Below are 23,443 nucleotides of genomic sequence, written 5' to 3' on the forward strand. Positions count from 1 at the left end.
ACGCCCTCCTTACCTTTGGATGAATCCATGTTTAATCCTCTTCTCTTTAGAGTTGACCATTGTATATGTTATAAATGTTCTTTGACACGTTATGACTTTTATCAAATTAATGATCATGAGGAATAAATATGAAACATATTAATTTTTAGCATGCTGGCAGCAAGTGATTATGCCTTTGTGACCAGTGTAGACCATGAGCAGCCTGCACCTCTGTACAGGCTTATCATGGTCTGCACTGTTCGCTTTTCGGTCAGTAAATTTTCAGTTAAAAAACCTTTGAATAATAAGTGGTACTGCCCAAACTGAATGAAGGACCAGTCCATTTTAGAAATTTAGCAGGGTAAAGGTTAACAAAGGTGATTGGATCTATAACCAAGTAAAAAAATCCTCTCACTTGTTATATTACACCCTGTCAGAAGTTATGTTAAATGACCAATCCTTAACAATTCCCATTTAAAGTTGAACCCATACATTACAATTAGCCTACTTGGTGAAAACAGGCATTATGACTTTTTGGAAAATGGGTAAATGGAGGTCATTTTCTATTACAGGCTGTTGGCATGAATGCCCGTTTTCTGAAGGTAGGAGCTCCATGTCGTGGTGAACGAGTCTCCAAACTGAATAGACTGATGTCAATAGAAGTCTGTTTAAAAGACACTGACCGACTTCTTCCACATGGAGAATTCAAATTCCCTACAATAATAGTTCCACCTCCTCCTGAGGAAGAGGGCGGAGAAGGTGAAGAAACAGAAACAGAAGTTAAAGAATCTCCGGGCAGGAAGAAGTGAACAGGAGGATAATAGAAACTAAATGAAAGTCAGATTGCTAGAGCATGTGGTATTTTGACAAATAATTGACTGAATGCTGCCAGTCTTATGTTCCTATTGGTTTAGACTACAGGCAGAGTTTATGTCCTAGGGAAACATTTTTCTGATATAAAAATTATGTTGTGACTGAATATATCCCAAAGACCCATTATATTGAATAATGATAATAGTAACTGGTAGCCTGTAGGATAGGCATGGGTATTTTTTTGGTCTGTGATATCTTTTTGTTTTACATTTAATATTGCATTAAAGTCTGTTATAAAACCTCTCATGATAGTGTCAATGGAATTCATGTGAAAATTGCTTTATGTGCGATTTATGTGTGATATACATTTATTTGTGAACATGACACTGCATATGTGACCTTCTGGGCATACACATAAATTGCAGATAATTCTTCATTGGGATAAATATTTATATGATATATTATATGAATTTTGTTAATGTACAAGAAAATGTTTTATCATGGTACAACTAATTTTAGTTCAAATGTTGTTTTTTTACAAGTGTCATTAATGTCATGTGTTTTGCTGTCCAGCAGGTAAAACCTCTTTCTGACAAAGAAAGTAGCCTCCCATGTAGTACCGGCATGGTATTAGGGGCATACACATAGGCAGAGCTCATGAACATCGGTACAAATGGATGCAATACTATAAATAGAAGTTACAAACATGCAATGAAAGCTTCTGCCGTAGAAGCTACAACTAAGGAGTTTGAATTAGTTTTTCGCTCTTTAACCCCACCATATGCCTATATTACAATACTGTAACTGCCAGGGGAATCCCTTTCGTGTAACTGTAAACACAGAACACGTTGTGGGCTGAGCGCGAAACTATTGCATCTTAGTTTTGCGCTCCGTCCTCGAAACATACTCTTGTAAATAAAACCTATGGAATCGTAAACGTATATACTTGTAGGCTGCATAATTTGGAGCACAAAGAGAAAACGCATTTTTGGTACGACGCAGCAGAACAGGGAATGAGGTAGCGGCTGTGCGTTCTGATTGGTCAGTCATTTAAACAAACCCAAGAAGTGATTATTCTTTTCAAAATGGAATATTTTTACTGCATTTACAGTATTTCATCCTTTTTTTTTTACTACATTTTGCTACATTTTATGTGTATTAAAAAAGAGTTTCATCAAATGAATTTCTCCCGCCATGACAACGATGTAAACGGGGTCATCTTATTCACACGAAAATTACTTAAAGTCTATTCATATGTTTTTCGTCCGATATTTTGGTGGAACTAAGATAGTTCTTGGAAAAAAATGTGATTGGATATACGTTTCGATTTATGGAAGGCCGTACACACCATAATGTTATAATGGAAGTCTATAGGAAAACAATTGGTGTTCTCTAACCTTCAAAGGGAAGTGTACAGGACCTTAATTAAATGTATTGAATTGAGCTACCGTTCCTTACGTTTCATTCTCTTCTGCAATAAAACTCCTTAGTACTCGTATTAAATTGTCCTGTTATGACAGTCGGCAGTTTTCGTGTGAATGTGTACTTTGTAAGTAATTTCGACATTTTACGACTAATGATGTAGCGCGTACCATTCGGGGAATGTCAAAACAAAACATTACGCAAGGATATTGCCTATTATGATGACTGGTCCAAGATCTTAATTATAAACCAGCCGTATAATGCAGTGAATTGTTGAATAAAGTTGTTTCATGGTCATAATGGTACGTCCAACTTGGAAGCATTCGGGCCGATTTTGCCATTCCATCTGTGCATAGAAAATTAAAGAAGTTTTCTATCACCTAGACAGTTTTAATGAAGTCGTATGGCAACTTCGAAAGTAATGTTAGCAGACCTACTCCAGAACTACTTCAGACACGAGATAGTGGGCGGGTACAACCTTATTTCCGCAAGCAAGGTGGAGTCCGCCCGCTTGTAGAGAGAGAGCAGATCTACGGATTGATGGTTGCGAATTTGATCCCTAAAGTGTATTGTGTCTGAAATAATTCGTCCTCCACCGCTGATTCATATACATGTGGAAGTTTGCACTTACTTGCGAAGAACACTCTGGTACAGAATCCAGGAACACTGGTTAGGTTTTTCAACATTATTTAGTTATGTTATGGCAGACAATTAACATAACTAGTGTTCCTGGATTCTGTACGTACCAGTACAAACCTGTTCTCCGCAAGTAACTGCCAACTTCTGCACAGAGGTGGAGGACGAATGATTTCAAATCAAATCATCGCGGAGAACATACTGCCCGCCATTACATAACTGAAATCTTGTTGAAAAATTGGCGCTAACCCCAAAAGAAACCAACAAGCCAAATGGATAGTTTCTTTTAAATTAACGATAGATTCAGGGAGGATCAACACCATAAGGCTTGAAATATATATATTCAAATATAAGGCTATGGAAGACCCCATTTGACATTGGATAGGAATGGTGTCGGTTATTGTTGTGCAAAAAAAAAAGCACTCTAAAACTTGCTCTTTGATCAAAATGCATTTCTGGACATCTACAGTACACTTATGTCAAACACCTAAGAAATAACACAGCAACAACATGAAGTTTTAAGATTTTTTTATTGAACATGATGAATGTGGTATTAGAAAACTCATTTGTTAGTTAAAAACAAGGCATGGACAATTGTATTTGCTTATCTAATTTACATACATCTAAAACCATAAATAAAGACTGTACTTAAAACCCTGTGTATACTTATAACTAATTATTCGACCATATGACAAGTTTGTTGACTGTAATGACATTTAAAAAATAGAGATGTTCATATAGAACTATTAAAGACTTTAAAATTTCGTATAAAAAATTGGAAGCGTGTCATTCAATTCGATTTGGAGAATGGGAGTTAGTACTAAAACTGATAGAGCTATGTTCTAAAATGAAATGTGATTCAAACAATGCGCTCTATTCTGTAATACATTACGATTCAGAAAATGGAAGTAAGCACTATAAAACTGATCGCCCTTATGTTTCAAAATGACTTGTGATTTAGAAAATGTGCTATGTTCTGCAATACATTGCGATTCAGAATATGGAAGTAACTACTAAAACAGGTCATGCTATGTTCTGCAATACATTGCGATTCAGAAAATGGAAGTAACTACTAAAACATGTCAAGCTATGTTCTGCAATACATTGCGATCCGGAAAATGGAAGTAAGTACTAAAACAGGTCATGTTCTACAATACACTGCGATCCAGAAAATGGAAATAAGAACATTGGATTTCGATTTAGAAAAAGAAAGTAAGTACAAAAACAGATCGGGTTGTATTCCAAAATGCATTGCGATCTAAATTATGGAAGTGGTGACTTTATACATTATAATTTGATTCTTCTTCAATGTAAAGGATTGCAGAAGTCGAATTATGGAAAATAAAGCTATGGTCTTTACATCAAAATTATTGATACTTTGACCAGTAAAACCTTTCAAAAGATCTATTTGATTTGAATAACACTCAAAACGAGACATCAAATACACGTGAACAGTTAAACGCTGTTACTTTTTCATTACTCTCGAAGTAGGAAAAAAATGTTTCGCACGGGCGATATTTTACTAGTTATAACTTCAACAATGAAATACACATCCAAAAAATTGATATTTCCTTCCACCTGTTTTGAGTTTATTTTGGCACCAATTACATTATTCAGACTGCAACACATAATTGTTTAGTTGCCAAATGATCAACAACGATACTTAAAACATACATACATTTTGAAACCAGTTCATTTGAAAATACAAAAATGCTAATTATTCGATACAGATCTAAAGCAGTCAACAGGCAGAATGATGTGCAGTATCTGAATGCCATGGTTCTAATCCAAAAGAGCCAAGCTGAGGGACTGCTTTAAGAAAACATTTAAAACGAAAGTGTCCTTGTTTTTACAAACCCTCTGCATCTTAAACGTGATCTGAATAGCGACAAATGTGAATCTAAGTGACTAATAAATGTATTTACATGTACTAACAGATGTTACTGATTGATCGCAAGATGTTGGTGACTCATAAGGTTGATATTTCGTCTTCGTCGCGTAAACACGTTTATTTCTGTATTATTTTAACAATCTACTATGGACGGAAAATTACTCCTTATATGCATACCTTAACTTTTGAATGATCTATGTTTAATAAATGTTTTGTATTTGTTGGGTGTATGCCACATGACAGTTTTCCAACTTTTGATAGTGGAGGAATAAATGAACAGAAAAGAACTAAATAAGGAATAAATGCTAAATAGTGAAAAAATCAGATACGTTGAAATGTTACATATTGCAATGGTCTGATTTCATCTAATTAACGCCCTACAATTTCGAGTTATCACAATAGACAAAAACAAAGTACAAGTGTTATTCATATGCATAGAAAAACAGTTTGAAGTTGGTCCTATAAAAAGCTCATGTCATAGTTTATTTCTACTATCATTCTTAGTAGTATGCTAAATGTGGAACCTTTCAAGAACATACAAAATTGGTATGAAGAAAATTTCAGCAGTTCATCAAAAAATCTACTAGATTATTGTTTAACAGGATTAATTAATGTTCAATGAAACATTCTGATAGAACATGAAGTTGTTATCAAACTGTAAACTCTCATTTATTATGCGCTGATATTTTGTTCATTATATACAAAAGTCAAACTCCTGACTAAAATTAATTTGATTTCTAAAATCTCTGTCATGTTAAGTTGGCAGTGATAAAAGTACCATATAAATGGTAGTGAAATGTCATAAGAAATGAAAGTACCCCTCAATTTATGTTCACATATCGAATTGCAATGTTGTTAACATAAAATGCATTGCAACGATGCTAACACAGAACAAACTGCAATATTTTTTAACATTCAGCTATCCCTGCAATATTGCTAACTTACTGCAAGCTTCACATTGTTTCTAACATACAGCAGGACTCGTAACGATGCTATCTTATACTAGCAAGCGATGTTGCTAACATAGTGTAAGCTTTGCAACTATAAATTGCAGTTTATTGTACCGCTGATGAGCTGAAAAAGAGATCAATGATATGTTGCACATGCTACATGGAATGTAATCTAAATGTTTTAGATGACTATACAAACCACAGTAGTTTGTTTGCAGTATTTACAGATGAAGCACTCAAATCATATTGAAAACATGTAAGCAAACGTATATACACCACACTAAGAAAGACTATTCCCGCTCCACGTCACTGCTCATTGTTTTCCGAGATTTCAAGTACTTTTTTATAGTTTTCTGAAATACTCATTTATTTATGATATCATTTTGGTACAAATATACAACCATAGCTGCATATTTAAGTACATGCGTTTACACTCAACATAATTATAAACTGTCACACACAATATCAAGCTGGTGAATATTCGTTGTTTTCACAGTAAATGTCCTTTCCTTCTAGCTGCATCACAGAGCCTGGACTGAGACCTGTTATATCTGGGAAATGCTGATCCAAATTATCGTTAGCAAGGTTGATCTTGCTCAGATCTTCTCCAATTCGTATCTGATGTTTCTTCAGCGTTGGCTTTGTTGTCTCCATAAACCGCTGAAAAAATATCAACAGAAGTTTTGTTTTCATTCTTCTGCCACTTCCCAATGCAACAATACATTTTCGAGTACTTATATTGTGATTAATTTTGTTAGGTTTTAAGTAAAACTCAAACACTTAAAGTAATATGACAAGTTGCAGATTTTAAAGTCCTGGGCGCTCTTCCAGTCATTCAGTCATTATTTCAAACGTAACCGGACGCCTAATTCTGCAAAGTAGCTGGATAGTGTCATCAGATGGAAGGATTTTAAGGTACTCGGCCGTAATGACACTTGACAATACCCATGTAATCACATATTCTTATTTCGGAATTCTTCTGATGTAAGTGTTATATCTACAAAACGCACATGGCGTGATTCTTTGTCTGCGGCATTAACCAGTAGGACACTTTAGCCAACCCTGTACATATTCAAAAAAATGATTTCTCTCGCTAAAAGGTAAAGTAAAGTTTCTTGTTTAACGTGGGTAGTCGACGGAAGTCCCCACCTGGAATGGATGGAACAACTTATTTCCAGCCGAGCCCACGGCAGGTGTCATATTTACCTCCCCAGCATCCAGTCTAGCGATACTGCTGGAAGAGTACCAATTTAAGCATACACCCAGCACTGAACCTATCGGATATCAGCCGCGACCGGAATCGAACCGCGACCGCTGGCGTTGTAGTCCAACCTGCTAACCACTGCGCCACTGACTCGCTACATTCAACAGCACCCTTTTATTTACAGGACTAGTATTTCAGGCAGGGTATTCATATTCCACATTCTTTAAAAGACATTTTAAGACGTAAAATTCAAAAATTAAATTCGAAGCTTTCATACTGCAGAATGAAGAATCAACCCAAGATGTTAATTCTGTTATTGACAGATGATGCACTAAAACAAAATTGCTCATAACCTTGGCAAAATTAAGTCTGTTTCTTTTGTTGGGTTTATCATCGAACCGACACAATTATATGTCATATGGCGACTTTCCAGCTTGAACTGTGAACTTCACCTTCGACTTACTGACCCCAAAAGTGCCAGGTGTCTTCTACTTTATCAGCACAATCATGCTATCAAGTTTGAAAGTTCGTGGTCATGTGATTCTCATGTTATTGGGCGGAAACAGTTATATATACTCTACATGCCCAATCATGTTATCAAGTGTGAAGGTTCTAGGTCAAATGGTCCTCAAGTTATTGGGCGGAAACCGTTTTCAAGGTTCTGGCCCCTAGGAACATGACCTTTGACCTGCTGACCCCAAAAACAATAGGAGTCTTTTACTTTATAAGCCCAATCATGGTATCAAGTTTGAAAATTCTTGGTCTGGTGGTTCTCCAGTAATTTGACGGAATCTATTTTCAAGGTTCAGGACCCTGTGACAAAGACATTTTAACCTACTGACCAAAAACCAGTAGAGGTTATTTTCGTCATGACCCCAATCATGCGACCAAGTCTGAAGACTCTGGGTCAAATAATTCTCAAGTTATTGGGTGGAAACTGTTTAATCTACCAACCACGCGACTGAAAGGTGTAAAGCAATACAACCCCGCTTCTTCGAAGTGAGGCACAGTAAACATATAATGTACACTTTTATCAAAGCCTTACCCTAGAAACAGAGCCTTCTTGTCTAAACAACCTGTAACCAAACACGACAGGGACACACAGAACTGAACACAAGGCCAAAGTCCACCCAACCAAGATGGCCCATCTTGGATATTGGTAGGTGATGAATTTCCTTTCATAGGACAATTCAGAATAGGTTATGGCTCCCATTATAAATGTCACCTGAAAAAGATACAAAATAGGTTATCACTTTTTTTTTCTGCCTTAAACATCATGACGCATATGCTTATAATAGTAATGTTTTGTTTGACGATGTTATCATGTCTTAAACATTATGATGCATACGCTTATGCTAATGTTTTTTTTATTTTTTTTTTTTGAAGATGTGATCATGTCTTTAACATTATGATGCATACACTTATGCTAATGTTTTGTTTGACGATATTATCGTGTCTTAAACATTATGATGCATACGCTTATGCTAATGTTTTGTTTGACGATGTTATCATGTCTTAAACATTATGATGCATATGGTTATAGCTGACATAGTGTTCTCATATCCTTAGGACGGCCAGCACATATTTATGCAATCTCGCCAGGCATATGTATGTTTCTGACAGCACAGAAAATGACGTCACTCGACCTTCAGCTTTTTCCGGAAGTAAATAAAATGAAAGTAGAAATGCTAAACTTGAAAACGAAAGCCGCATTTTGATTCGTAGATAGTCAGGGGTCACGCGCAGGGGTCACCCCGTCTAAATGTATGCGCGTGGACTTGTTTTTTTTTTTTTTTTTGCTATTGGGGAGCCAATTTTCAGCACTTTATTACAAATTGAAATTACCTGGGCTTTAATACAGCATGTCAGCTTTTAATCTATGAAAAAACATTTGAGCTCAGCTCTGGATAAACAGAAATCCCACAGGGGTCCGTAACGGACCAAGGGTACACTGATAATTTTGGAACTTCATCAAATCGCTCAAAATGTCATTTTTGATGTCTGAGAGTGTCAGTATATACCTCAGATGTAAGATATAACCGTATTTGAGAGCTGCAGACCTAGACATTTCAGAAATATTTTCAAAATAAGTTTCGTGTAATAAATGTTGTTTCTACGGAAGCGTGAAAGGGCCATCAGACGCTTATACGTTTTAGTACGTTAAGGCTGCGGAAAGGATATGAAGTAAAATGGCAATCGCTTAAAACCAGATTGCAATCAGCCATTACTTTTATGATAATTACGTGACACGATGCATGAAATATAATCAGTATAAAAAAGTTTTCATTTATTTACAAAAGCCGCATTCAATGAGACATAACAAAGATATAATTAATGTCAATGTGAATACAAAGTGTAAGAAGAAACTTCTGAAGCATAAATCAAGGAAAACTCGGTTCGATTGTGTAATGTTTATGTTACGCCTCCTAGCAATGACTGAAAAGTATAACACTGTACTTCAACTAGAGATAGCGAAATAGTAAAGGCATAGAGTTTATCAATAATGAATAGAGTTTATCAAAAATGATAAGGTATGAAAATCATTAAACAGAACTTTTATAATACAAAGGTGTTGAAACAGAATCAAAATACAGCTGTAAGTATGTGTAATATCAACAGAAACAAACTTAACAAATACAGCTGAATGCGTATGGAAGTTAAAGGTTTAATATCAAAGATATATTATGCCCAAAGTTTTATATCTGAATATGTTAGCATATACATGCCTATTTGTTTAAACAACGTTGTACCTTTGGTTTTAAATACTACATACATGTAGCACGAATATGTTATTCAACTGAAAACAGGTTTCTTTTTTTATAAACAGCGGTTACTAGAGACTGCAGTTCTTGACACACAGTTGACGTATTTCGCCAAAAACATATAACTGATGAGGATTTTCTAAATTTCAATCAATATCTGATAATAAAAACAGTCGAAAGATGGGCAAAGTATATCGTTAACAATGAAGGTTTACCATCGTAAAAATGGGTGTAAAGATCATCCACATGTATTTTACTAAAGGTGACACTCGGAACCCGAACATCATTTCTAGGTTATCTTGGTACCGGTTTGCACCTGTAAGACAAAAACACTGCAATGAAATTCATATTCCTCTATAATAACAATCAGGCATCTGGAAATTATTCCTTATGAATACTAACATTAAGAAATTTACATATATAAAGAAAAAATTCTATATGTTACTGATGGTGAAATGTCTATTAGATATTTAAAACAAAATGACTCATCAATTCAAAATGATATAACAAGAAAAAGTTTTCCTGATTTAGAAAACCCTCTACTTCTTTGGTCGCCAGTGAAAGGGTAACTAACGTCTGGTCAAACATATCTGTTATTTAGAAACCGGTCAATCAATAAATGTCGACTTTAACTGGTAAAGTCACTGCGTGTTTGTCAACCAAGTGTTGAGTCTAGTGGACCCTGTGGCTTTAAATTATACTTTTAAAAAAACGAAATGGTTTTCAAATTCAGTCGGTTTTCCTTAACATGCGAGAAAATATTTGTCCAATAACTCTGGTCATGAATCATTTAATATCCAACTTTGTAAATCGAAACGGGCTAAATTGCAAATATTGTCTTTTTTTAATATTCATGTCTCGTACAAAACAAAGCTCTATTCATTATAAAACCCACTGAAATTTTAGTTGGAAACAGTTAACCTTAATTACTATATCTTGCACCACCATTATCGCATTCAAATATTCCCCGTATTCAACGACCCATATAATAGGTAATACTCCAAAACACGATCATGATCCAAAAGGTAATATAAATTTCCACTTAAAACAATCAAGAATTTAAGAAAACACTATCACGTTATAACAATATTATGGGCTAATGCTTTTTCAAGAAAACGGCCTATATTTTTCATTTGCATAGTTAGTTTTTCCAAAGATACCCCAAACCCCCAGTTAGTTTTTTGAAAACACGTTTTAATATTGACATGGGGCTCTGTAGCACGCCCATGCAAACATACCATAGACGTACGATACCACCATACACTCGAAGAAGGCTACGACCAAGACTATTCTGCTCGCCGAGTAGTAGTCGAATAGCTGAAACACATACATGCCTCCCTAATGGGGAGGAGTGGCATTTAGACATAAGTAAAACAGGCCTGCCTAAAGTATATTATAGGCAAGATGAAAACAAAACTATTTATTTGCTCTGGTTGCTTAGTATTCGGTCTCGTATTTAGACATAAGTAAAACAGGTCTGTCTAAAGTATATTATAGGCAAGATGAAAACAAAATTTATTTGCTCTGGTTGCTTTCTTGGTTTTGTAATTAGAAACAAGTAAAAATGTCCTGCCTAAAGAATATTATAGGCAAGATGAAAACAAAACAATTTACTTGCTCTGGTTGCTTTCTTGGTTTTGTATTTAGACGAAAGTAAAAATCGCCTGACTAACCTCAAAGGCAAGATGTAAACGGAATGATTTTTTGTTGGTCTGGTATTTAAAATTAAAATTACCTGCCTAAAGCATATTATAGGCAAGATGAAAAAGAATGATTTTTGTTGCGGTTGCTTACTCAGTCAGTTTGGTTTTTAAGACATAAAATGACCTGCCTGAAGTATGTTGTAGGCAAATGAAAACGGAATGATTTTATTGTGGTCGCTTACTTGGTCTGGCGTTCAGGCATATGCCAAAACGGTCTGCCTAAAGTATATTACATGAATGAAGAAAACAAAACGATTTTTGTTCAATTCGCTTACTTGTTCCTAACAAAAATGTAGAGTCGTAACTTTTTCGTATTTACTATGACATGTACGTCGTTTCAAACTGTTAGAAAGGCTTGTCTGAGTATTCTATCTAAGACGAATCCGGGGACAGGAAAATTACTTAGTTTATTGTATATCAGGCACTGTATCAACAATTATGCAGGAAATAAGGCTTCATTTTCAATTTCGCTCCGGCACATCCCACTAGATTGGTGACTTAAAATGACACAATTACAATGGACTTCACATTTTTAATAAAAAGTTCTAAGCACACACGCAAATAACAAGCATATGACAAAAGACAATCTTTTTTTTTTTTTTTTTGCTCAGTAAAAGAAGAAAGTTTGGACTTTCAACACAGATTCAGAAGTTCGATAATTTAGGTTTGATACAGTACTTAAAACATTTTTTCAGTGAACACCGTGTCTTAAATTCTTATGTAATTAAACAAGCTGCATTTATAAGAATAGCCATATTATATTGGTGCTTTATTGTTAGTTTTTTGTTTGGTTTAATGTCACACCAACACATTTATAGGTCTATGGCGACCTTCCAGCTTTTCATGGTCGAGAAGATGACCCTCCGAATCACGGGCGGGGCACTTGGGTAGAGCCAACGACCTTCCGTAAGCCAGGTGGATTACTTCCTCATATGTAAAAGTCTTCGCCTAAAGAAAGGCTCGAACCCACATCGGTGAGGGGCAAGTGATTCAGGGTCAGCGACCTTAACAACTCGGCCATTGAGGTCCCTTATATTGGTGCTTTAAGAAACCTGTGTTTTGACGAAGTGTTAAGGTGCACGGAACATATATAGATCAGTTTCAAAATTTTACTACAACAGTAAATATCACATAATTTTTCGGCGACGCCGTCTAAATTCGTTTTCGTTACCTATGCCACGTGACCTCAGTTTGCAAATCAAACTACTTGATAACGCATTATAGATAATTTATCAAAATGGAAGATTTATGCAACGCTCTGCCTGATTGGACGAGAGTGTCAATTTCTTTCACTCTGTTGATTGTGCTACGCTGAGTGAGATGTAAACAAAGCGTTTATCCTAGACGACGCTGTTCACAGTTTTAAAGCTAACTTTGGCTCAGTATATTTAGCAAGAATATTGATATATCTCAAAATGATAAGTAAGTTTAATAAGTATGATAAAAACCTGTTCAAATACCAACATATATCAAATTAAACAAAGAGCTGAATACGGTCTGCGTATCACATGAATAAGGGTGTGATAAGAGTCTTTTATGTAGAGAAGTGCTTTTTAAAATTGTCGTCTGTATATGAAAAGATTTCTTGCTTTGGTGACATATTCAGACTGCATATTAAAATGAGTACTTGTTTGCTTTGATATATTTGTTATAAATTATTTAACTGATTTATTATATATGAATATTTTTCTTTAGTATGCAAATATTGAACTCAGTTGAAATCCGTTTTATTATATATATGCTATATAATGACTGAATCTCATTACTCTGAAATGAAGGTACGCTGCATACAGTGTATCTATGTGATATGACTACGGGTCAAACTTTGCTTATGAAACAGAAATATTGAAATAATTACAATTGTATGTTTTGCTTGACCTTCACTTTTTTATAGGTATGACGTCATTGTCCAAAGATTCATGAATAGCGAATATGCATTTGTTAAAGCGGGATCAGTTGGCATATTTTAGAAATAAATAAAAAATAATAAATAAAAAATCCTTAAATTGATTTTTTTCTCATGTATTCTAATCAAACTTGATTTGTAGCATCTTTATTAGGCCCACAGCCAACTTTGTTCAGCTGGGACATTTAACCCCTTTTAGGGGCTGCTAGAGCTAAAACTAGAAATGCCTTTATATAGCGTCTCATGAACAGCTTGGTGGATCTTTGTCATACTTGGTCTGGAGCATCATTATAAGGTCCTCTTCCAAATTTATTTATATGGGAACTTGGGCCCTATTAGGGACCACTATAGCTAAAAGTAGATATGCCTTTCTTCGCATTAACCACTAGAATGTAATGGATTTTTATCAAACTCGATGTGTAACAATATCGTAAGGTCTCCTGCTATTTTGTTACAAATGGGGATAGGGACCAATTTAGCTAAAAATATAAACACGTTTAATGACCTCTTCTCATGAACCGCTTCATGAATCTTCATCAAACTACTGCTGTAATTATTCGTCTAAGGATAAACGAAACAAAATTGCAACCCTACGAAACCTTTGCGAAAAATTAAAACAGAACCATTTAAATTGTTAAAGTGCGGTATTTAGTTTTGCAATTTGAAAAGTGTTAGATGAAAGATAAATGTTAGATGAAAAATTCATAAACTTCTTTCCTTATTACAATTCGCCGACCATCATCTTTAAAGATATTTCTTGTTTCAAATACCTTGGTCTGCTACTTTATGATCACGTTGGGCGACATAGATCATTTTCGCAAAACAAACACGCTTTTGCATAAGGGAATTTATTAGACGAGTTAAAATGGCAAAGCTTTTTTAAAATGGCCAATATTTGACATGATTTATCGATCCTTAATTCTTACATCAAAATGGATAGCGTGAAGCGTGACTGGTACAGTCACGGTCCTACCCAAGTGATTTAATTTTATCTTTTCAATATATCTGAAGGAATACACAGAACAAAAAAAAACACTTTTCTTTTGCAAAGATAATATATGCTCTTCAATGCGATCATAATTTAGAGGTATGCGAAATTTACTCAATGACATGTATTAAAATGTGGAAACGGACATGTAATGTAAAGACCATACAAGTTGCTACACCATAACTTCCACACTTTTTCGCTTGAATCAATACTTTAACAAATCATTTTGCAGACATGTCGTAAATGTTTCAAAATCATTACAATTTTACTGCTGAAAGTGGGCGTTATTTGTTAATTAAAACATCGATTTTATGAGGTGTAACAGAAACGGTTTTTGTTCAGCTGTATATCAAAACATTTAACGATTTGTTTCAACAATTTGAAGAGCAATAGTATTCATTTCGAAATACTTTTCAATACATAGTAATTCTACATCTGTATTTACATTTATTTTAAAAGCTTTCTAGCTGTTATTTCTAACAAATATTGACAAATTTCAATGAAACTTGGTCGCAATATTTAATGATCGTCTGCTTTCAATAACACATAACAACGACAACATTCGAGCGTTAATTCAATGAGCCGTGCTAGATGAACTATTGCAACTTAAAATCAACCGTAACATTATGTGGGGCCGACGTCGATCATGGGATGCTTTTCTGCAGATGTATATTATGAAGTTATATGTGTACCGCTCCTCTCCGTACTCATCATGCGACTATGTTTAATTTTAGGCGTAATGTGACTATATTTGAGCCGCACCATGAGAAAACCAACATAGTGCATTTGCGACCAGCATGGATTCATACCAGCCTGCGCATTTGCGGATGCGCAGGCTGGTCAGGATTCATACTGTTCGCTTTCAAACCCTGTTGCAATTAGATAAACCGTTAGCGAACAGCATGGATCCCGACCAGACTGCGCGGATGCGCAGGCTGGTCTGGATCCATGCTGGTCGCAAATGCACTTAGTTGGTTTTCTCATGGTGCGGCTCATTTAATTTTAAGCTTACTGCGACTATTTTTAATTTTAGACGTAAAACTGTTTTTGTTATCGTTGTTAGGTGTTGTCTATTTTAAATAATCGTCACTTTCACTGAAATGACAATATTTGATGGAGATAACAACAACAAAAAAATGGTGAAGTTACGATATTTCTAACTTTTTTTCTGTCTTCATTTACTGCTGATATCAGATAGTGAATTTCCATTAAAATGGGATGGAAAAGTTTTGTAATTTGTGTGGCATTTTATGTCTGACTGCATAATGTTGATATTTTGAAAGATTAAATATGATGCACAAATAAAACCAGATCCATTTACAGGTCCTATAGACTGTCTATTCACTCGAAAATAAACGAAATATAGATTGAAAACAACAAATGTGTAGTATGTAAAATACTACAGGCAAGTGCAAAAAATGCTTCGAAAGAATTTACTTCAAAGATAAATGAATAGATAAAATATTATGATACATACCTCGGTTACCATGGATAAACCAACCAAGAAGCAGAAGACACAAACAATGCCAATCAGAATTTCTCTTCTGTAACCTTTCCTAAATACATGAGGATACAGATCTACCATAAACGTAATGAACCCCTCGACACCAACAAACTGCAATACAAATGAACAATATAAATATAAACAGTACGTTTGTAACATTTTTTCCCAAACCCTTATACTAATATTTAATGCGATGTTAGAAGACGTCAGATATAAAATAATTCGTCGCATCAGCGTGGAACTATTGTATCTGCGGCGACGAACTGCTTTTTCCTGTTGTTTTTGTTGGATTCATAGTCCCACTGGCATACTTTAGGTCTTATGACGACGTTTCTAGCCTTTGACTGAGGAGGAAGACTAGGGACCTCTCTGCTCATTGTGTCACGCAGAGGCAGGCACTTAGGTAGAACAATCGATCTTCTGTCAGTTGGATGGTACCAAACATGAAGAATTGTACACAATAAGCGAGGTTTTTAACCTACATCTGTGAATGCAGTGGGTCAAGGTCAGCGGCGTTCACCACTCGGGTGACGGACTGTATTATTAGTCATACATGTTGAAATAAATCAAAATGGTATATGAGTATGCATAATAAACGGTATTTGAGTAGCTAAATATCCTGAAAAAAAAGCACAGAACACATTTTCCCTAAAATATATTATACCCTGCAAAGAATCAAACAGTAGTCAAACATTTCAAGCTTAAAAACTGAGGAACTATGAGGCAAAAGTGAATCAATATACTGTTATTACGGACACTAACAAGAAGTAAGTAGTCCAGGTGTCTGGTACTGATGTGAAATAGACACATTAACGCTGTTACTGCAATCGAAAACGTTGCCACTATATGACTGTTTGCTTTGTTCCGCTTTAATGTCATACCAACACAAATAAGCGTTTTGCAAGCTTTTCATTCGACTGATCCAAACTCAGTCACCTTAACCGCCCGGCAGCGGCAGCCTTCCCCCCACCCCACCCCCCCCACATATATATACAATCAATTCATTATAAAAATGGTAAGAAAGAACTTTTTAACTGAAGCGTTTAAAACTCACCTGACTGTCGAGGCCAAGAAGAATGACCATTGAGAAAAACAAACATGACCAGAATGGAGCAATGGGCATTTGAGACACTGCTTCCGGGTAGGCGATAAAAGCCAGACCTGGACCTGTAAAATAATAATTAACATTTGATAATTAGCATAATGTTTAATAAATCCTAAAGTATGAGCGGTGTCTGTCGCATTTGGTCCAAGAAAATGTGATGTTAACGCATCATATTAAGTACACACAAATAAAACTGTGCGTCACAATTAATTCTGTGACTGGTCGCATAGAAATAAAAGATATATAACCAAAAACTAGGTTATTAAAAGACACGTGCTACTTTATCAAGTCTCTGAAAACAGAGACAAATCTTACCAGATTCTGCTACTTCTGCCACAGACACTCCCTGTCTCTTCGCCATAAAGCCAAGAATAGAAAAGATAACGAGACCTGCGAGAACACTTGTGAAACTGTTCACAATCGCAAACAAGTATGTATCCCTGAAAAATAAATAGCAAACTATTAACATTTTAAAAACAACTTCTCTTGCTACAGGGCCTTCAAAACATCGCATTGTCTTAATAAAGTGTACGGTACTGACGGGGGAGAAATACCTCAAGGTATTATTTCAAGCATGGGCGGGCACCTGGGTAGAGCCACTGGCCTTCATATGCAATTAAGATGGGCTTCCTCAAACGAAGAACTCTTCACCGTAAACGAGTTTCCAAACCTAAAATCAGTGAAGGGCAAGTGAGTAGGAAAACGTTAGTCGTGTTTCTTTTGCATGAACTGGATTTAATGCGGACCAAGATGCATACAATTGTTCAGGAAAATGAGGCTTCAGCTTAAAAAGTGTTACCAAATGTACATGGCCATATTTTAAGTTTTAAATATCGAATGCACATTGCTCTGCCAAATATCAGTCAGTTGGAACAAATACATGCAACGTAAGCTTTGTACGTAGCTACACTGAAATACCACTTACACTGAAAGGTTAGTATGACAATATCTGACAAACTGACAGAAATAAAAAAAGTAAACATGTGTGGGTAGGCTAGATATTTAATCGAGGTGTACATAACCATATTACCAATCATTTTAAAGGCCCATACATTAATGTATAAGTGAACCATCCAAATGAATTAAAAGTAACTGCCCTTTATGCAAATACATTAAGTACATATATTCAAGGTCGAACGTATGAACCATGTTATGATTGCTTTGAACATCGAACAACTGTGACCTTAACGGCGGGATAACATTATGGTTTTTGTTAAAGTCCCTCCCGAGGAGCTCACCAAGGCTACATTCCGAATACCGAACAATTATTAGGGTTTTTAACTTAAACAGTTTGTCATACTTGGAAAAATGTTATGTTTGAACCTCCAAAATAACATCTGAGCTGTGCCATGAGAAAACCAACATAGTGGATTTGCGACCATCATGGATCCAGACCAGCCTGCGCATCCGCGCAGTCTGGTCAGGATCCATGCTGTTCGCTTTTAAAGCCTACTGCAGTTAGAGAAACCGTTAGCGAACAGCATGGATCCTGACCAGACTGCGTGGATGCGCAGGCTGGTCTGGATTCATGCTGGTCGCAAAACCACTATGTTGGTTTTCCCATGGCACGGCTCAATTCTGACGGTTTTTGTAATATCTTACCCTTCAGGAATCCAATCAAACAGGCTTAGAGAGCAGACCTCATTTACCTTTACGAAGAAGAACTGTTGTAAAGGTCATGCTATTCTAATCACGTACAAAAAAAGCCGCTCGGCAAACATTTTCACAGGAAGGATACCCACAGAGATAATACCAATGTTCTAATTAGCCCCTCAAAGCACAATGCGATCATTCAAATTATACTTGAATGTCAGTCAGTAAAACTGTATTGATCTTGGCCAAGCAGGAAATTAACTCTTTGTATTTTCTAACTATCGGTACATCAGTTATTAGATCAACAGAATACGAAAATGTCAGATACATTACTAAAACCTTAGGAATATATCAATATAGCAACAGTCCTTCATTCTATTATTTTCACTTGGCATTGGTGTCTAATTAAAGTACAATACAACAATGGAAGAAACTAGTATTTTAAACGATTGAAACGTATTTGCAGCGTGTATGTTATACAATTCGATTGAAAAAAGCCGTGTCCTTGTATATAAATAAAGAACAAGATACAAAAGTTTCGTGCTCAACCCCCGATATCCTGGTCTACCATCAAGCATTTATGCAAAAATGAAGCAACTGTCATCTCGCAATAGCTGATATGCATTTACAAGTGCTCGCGTAGAAAACAAGGTTAAAAGAAGCATACATGAGCCGTGCCATGAGCAAACCAACATAGTGGCTTTGCGACCAGCATGGATCCAGACCAGCCTGCGCATCCGCGCAGTCTAGTCAGGATCCATGCTGTTCGCTAACGGTTTCTCTAATTACAATAGGCTTTGAAAGCGAACAGCATGGATCCTGACCAGACTGCGCGGATGCGCAGGCTGGTCTGGATCCATGCTGGTCGCAAAACCACTATGTTGGTTTTCCAATGGCACGGCTCACATGGGATTCGAAACCTTAGTTTTTTTCGTTGTTTTAAAGAAAAGTCTTATCGTAATACCGGCCCGTCATGGCGTGTTTAAAGAACAGTTCTCGTCAGAAAACCAATTAATTACGCGTTTTATTGGTGAACACATAACTCATGGATTTATTTTTGTGTTGTTTTTTATTTATATTCACAAAATTACCGTACAAAATATCGTCTTTAAAAAGAAAACACATCACAAGCACGTCATATTATACCAAAATACAATCTGAAAACATTCTTGGAGAGCGATAACAACCCACATTAACGAGCATAAAACATGCAAGCATATGTGGAATTTCATTAAATGGAAACAGAAATTCTTATTTTGGCTGACATCCACGTTTTATTTATATTTATACTCTATTAACAAATATCGTGGCATACAAAAAACAGATGGAATCACCATCAAATCAGACAGACTTGGAAAGAAAAAAAGTCACAATTTACTTAAATGAGCAGTATAACTACCAGCACAAAGTCAATATGAGCCGTGCCATGAGAAAAACAACATACTGGGTGTGCGACCAGCATGGATCCAGACCAGCCTGCGCATCCGCCCAGTCTGGTCAGGATCCATGCTGTTCGCTTTTAATGCCTACTGCAATTAGAGAAACCATTAGCGAACAGCATGGATCCTGACCAGCATGCGCGGATGCGCAGGCTGGTCTGGATCTATGCTGGTCGCAAACCCACTATGTTGATTTTCTCATGGCAAGGCTCAATTATGATCTATATTTTTAATTTTATTACTTTATGCAGTTTATTGGATTGTTGGTACTTTATTGTTTTCTGGTATTATATTACTTATAATGCCAATATTCTGCGGGAAAGTAGGTTAAGAGTGTTAGGCAGAATGAGAAGATATAAAGAATATGGTTATTCTGTGCTTAAGAAGTGTTTGCGTCATACAGCACTTAAAGCTACTTCGCGTTAAGATAAAATATTACAATAACATTATTGTGATTTATTACCGGGCGGCTGAATGGCTCTGAATATAGCATTCCGTGGTATTACATATACGCATAATGTATACTTTATATTATCACAATGTGTAGGCTTATATAATGTGACTGAACCTGTACAGCGTGAAAAACAGGTTCTGATATTTCGGCCGTGCCATGGGAAAACCAACATAATGGGTATGCGACCAGCATGGATCAAGACCAGCCTGCGCATCCGCGCAGTCTGGTCAGGCTCCATGCTGTTCGCTTTTAAAGTCTATTGGAATTGGAGAAACTATTAGCGAACAGCATGGATCCTGACCAGACTGCGCGGATGCGCAGGCTGGTCTGGATCCATGCTGGTCGCATACCCACTATGTTGGTTTTCTCATGGCACGGCTGATATATCGTTTCTGTTTAGCTTTTACCAAGTCTTTTTACAAAAGTGGTTTTTTTTTTGCACATTGAGGAAGTTTTAAACAGTGGAAAAAAAGAATGAATAGTAGGAAAGAATGTATTCTAACATTCAATATTTGGATTGGACATTTGCAATGGGAACAAATAGCACTAGTGTATAGAAGATGCTGATTAAAAATCAATATATTTGCAAAGAAGGAACAAATCAATTTTGCTAGCGGAAAATCTGTTTGTTTTGTTGGGTTTAACGTCACACCGACACAATTTAAGTCATATGACGACTTTCCAGCTTTGATGGTGGAGGAAGATCCCAGGTGCCCCTCCAAGCATTACTTCATTACGGGCGGGCACCTGGGTAGAACCACCGACCTTCCGTAAGCCATAGGAAACTTATCAAAGAAAAAAAGAATATAGCATTGGTATTTAGTATATATTTTAAATGAGATTGCACAAACTGAACAACTATGAAACTTCCAAAGCTCTCTAACGTAGCATCGAATACTTTGAAACCATTAATTTTCGTGGAAGCCATAAATCCGCGTATTATAGCAGCTGTGTCAGTCCATGAAATTCAATAAAAATTTAAATCCGCGCAATCATATACCTGCGTAAAAAGCCATTTTCGCAAAACACTCGAAAATTCCATGCCCTAAGAAGGAAATTAAATGATTTTACATTATTTTATGGCAAACATACATGTCAAATAAATAACAACAAACTTTTCAAATAATGAACATTACCTGTAGGAGTTATGGTTGAATTTGTTGTAACTACCCAGAGCTGTAAGGGTTCCCAGAGCTATTGAGTATGAAAAGAATATCTGTGTACCCGCATCGACCCATACCTGAAGTAAACATCTGTTTGTAAATACACTGAAAAAAAAAATCTGTTATCTTTTTCGCCGTGTGAATCGCTTCATTACCATGGCAACATGAATAATACATTTAATACTTTTACAACACGCAAAACAACGCATGCAAGCGTTTCAGTTCTATAAAGGTTCTGAACACATGTTTTAATTAATGTACAGAAATCAACGTTTACAAACGTGAAAAAAATCGACTTTAGAAAGCTAATTAAACAAAACAAAAATGAATTAGGGTGACAATTTGGAGCAGTCTAAACACACAAGTCATAACACTAATAATGCGTCTATGACAGTTTCATATTAGTACGATATGTCATCATGCGTTAGTGAAATAATTCATTACATTATGACACTTTTAAAAGATAAGAATTTGTCACCGATTCCCGTTTTCATTATGAATGGTAATTGTGAACTTCACCTACAGGAAGAGCGACCCAGATTATCAGTTACGATATACATATAATCAGGTATCTGGGACAGTTAACTGCGAACGAGAATTTACTTAGGTGTCCACAGACGGTAGGTTTTAGTTGTACAACACCAATTATCTCAAAGATGTACAATTTTCACATTCAGACAGTATTCCACTCCCATATAACTCACGGAGTTTACCTTAGCATCATTTGTTTTTATTTTCCCCCAATATTAATGGCTTTTTGGAGCATTTCAACATCACAGAACTTTTAGTACATTTCCACTGAATTAAAATTTCCATGCAACAGAAACTGGGACCGTTTTAATTCTTACGCGGTTACTTAATTTAACAAAATTACGTTACTTCTTTAACCCTAATGGAATATAAAATGTTTTCATCATTTTCTTGCAACATAAAATAAAATACTGAAGAACTGCATGCAGTTTTATTGTGAGAATCTATTATCTACACATTCAGAAGTCTGAACGTCATGTTATGCGCCTTTAAAACATTTTTTAAAACATATTATTATTAAAACGCCGCCGATTACATCGCATGTGAAGGATGTAATGTATTTTTATGCATATTTTCATCATATCTGAAAATTAAATGAAATAACCCAGCGGTATTTCACGAAAGCTATGACCTACATTTCAAAATGGTTGGGGTTTGTTACAGAAAAACAGTGTTATGTAAAGCAAAAACCTTACGCCTATGTTTTTCATATATGCCTATATTTCATATTACTGGTTTTACTGGAAAAAAAACCTTCTAGCTGGATTTTGCAAGTCTGGCTTGCGTCAAGGTCAGATCTAAACGCAAAAATAATCTCGAATGTAAATAATTTACAAGAATTGGACATACTGTATGAACTGATGTTTAGAGACAGTTTAGTGGATGACGAGAAAAACTTGCAAAATATGCATTTCCGCAATTACAATTTTCATGTGAAATTGTATGTTGGAAGAACATAAAAAGAAGTTCCCATCTCCAGTATTAGTTCAAGAATTTCATTATTGATTCAAATTACTGCAGTTTCAGAAAATTATAAAAAATAAATCTGTTTCCTAGGAACAAAATCACCGTTTCCTAGCAACAGCATCAATAACTTCAAGAGATTTAGATTGAAGAACGAAGTGGCAGTCGTATAATCTTGCTAAACAGTCAGCGGCAGTAATTTAGATGAATTCGTTTTAACAAACCTAATTGCAGGCATCTTAGAAACAGCGCATATTTTAAGAATCCTAGTCTGCAATATACCCCGCATAATGTACAGAATAGGACTACATAACAAGAGCTGTCCATAAGACAGCACGCTCGACTTTTCTCAGTGCTTGACTCTGAATTAGAGCTTTGCTAGTAAAAACTTTATAAAACTTTAACCAAATAATTCTAAATTAAAAAGGAGCATAACT

General features: G+C 35.7%; 2 protein-coding genes across 3 annotated transcripts in view; one reads left to right on the forward strand and one right to left on the reverse strand.

Annotated features, from left to right (window-relative positions):
- The window catches only part of LOC123557846 (enolase 4-like), a 34,315-nt gene extending 30,119 nt beyond the window's left edge, over nucleotides 1–4,196 (forward strand). Inside the window, exon 14 of the mRNA XM_053544751.1 lies at nucleotides 552–4,196. Coding sequence (XP_053400726.1) covers nucleotides 552–788 — 237 coding nt within the window. The 3' untranslated portion in view covers nucleotides 789–4,196. The remainder of the gene's footprint in view (nucleotides 1–551) is intronic.
- The window catches only part of LOC123557845 (sodium- and chloride-dependent taurine transporter-like), a 49,699-nt gene continuing 29,619 nt past the window's right edge, over nucleotides 3,364–23,443 (reverse strand). For both annotated transcript variants that reach the window (XM_045349573.2, XM_045349572.2), the window contains exons 7-14: nucleotides 21,486–21,589; nucleotides 17,179–17,303; nucleotides 16,813–16,925; nucleotides 15,732–15,869; nucleotides 10,896–10,995; nucleotides 9,873–9,973; nucleotides 7,941–8,120; nucleotides 3,364–6,351 (exon numbers count right to left, since the gene is read on the reverse strand). In XM_045349573.2, coding sequence (XP_045205508.1) covers nucleotides 6,157–6,351; nucleotides 7,941–8,120; nucleotides 9,873–9,973; nucleotides 10,896–10,995; nucleotides 15,732–15,869; nucleotides 16,813–16,925; nucleotides 17,179–17,303; nucleotides 21,486–21,589 — 1,056 coding nt within the window. In that variant the 3' untranslated portion in view covers nucleotides 3,364–6,156. The remainder of the gene's footprint in view (nucleotides 6,352–7,940; nucleotides 8,121–9,872; nucleotides 9,974–10,895; nucleotides 10,996–15,731; nucleotides 15,870–16,812; nucleotides 16,926–17,178; nucleotides 17,304–21,485; nucleotides 21,590–23,443) is intronic.

This window comes from Mercenaria mercenaria, chromosome 5, assembly GCF_021730395.1.
Source record: "Mercenaria mercenaria strain notata chromosome 5, MADL_Memer_1, whole genome shotgun sequence".
NCBI lineage: Eukaryota > Metazoa > Mollusca > Bivalvia > Venerida > Veneridae > Mercenaria > Mercenaria mercenaria.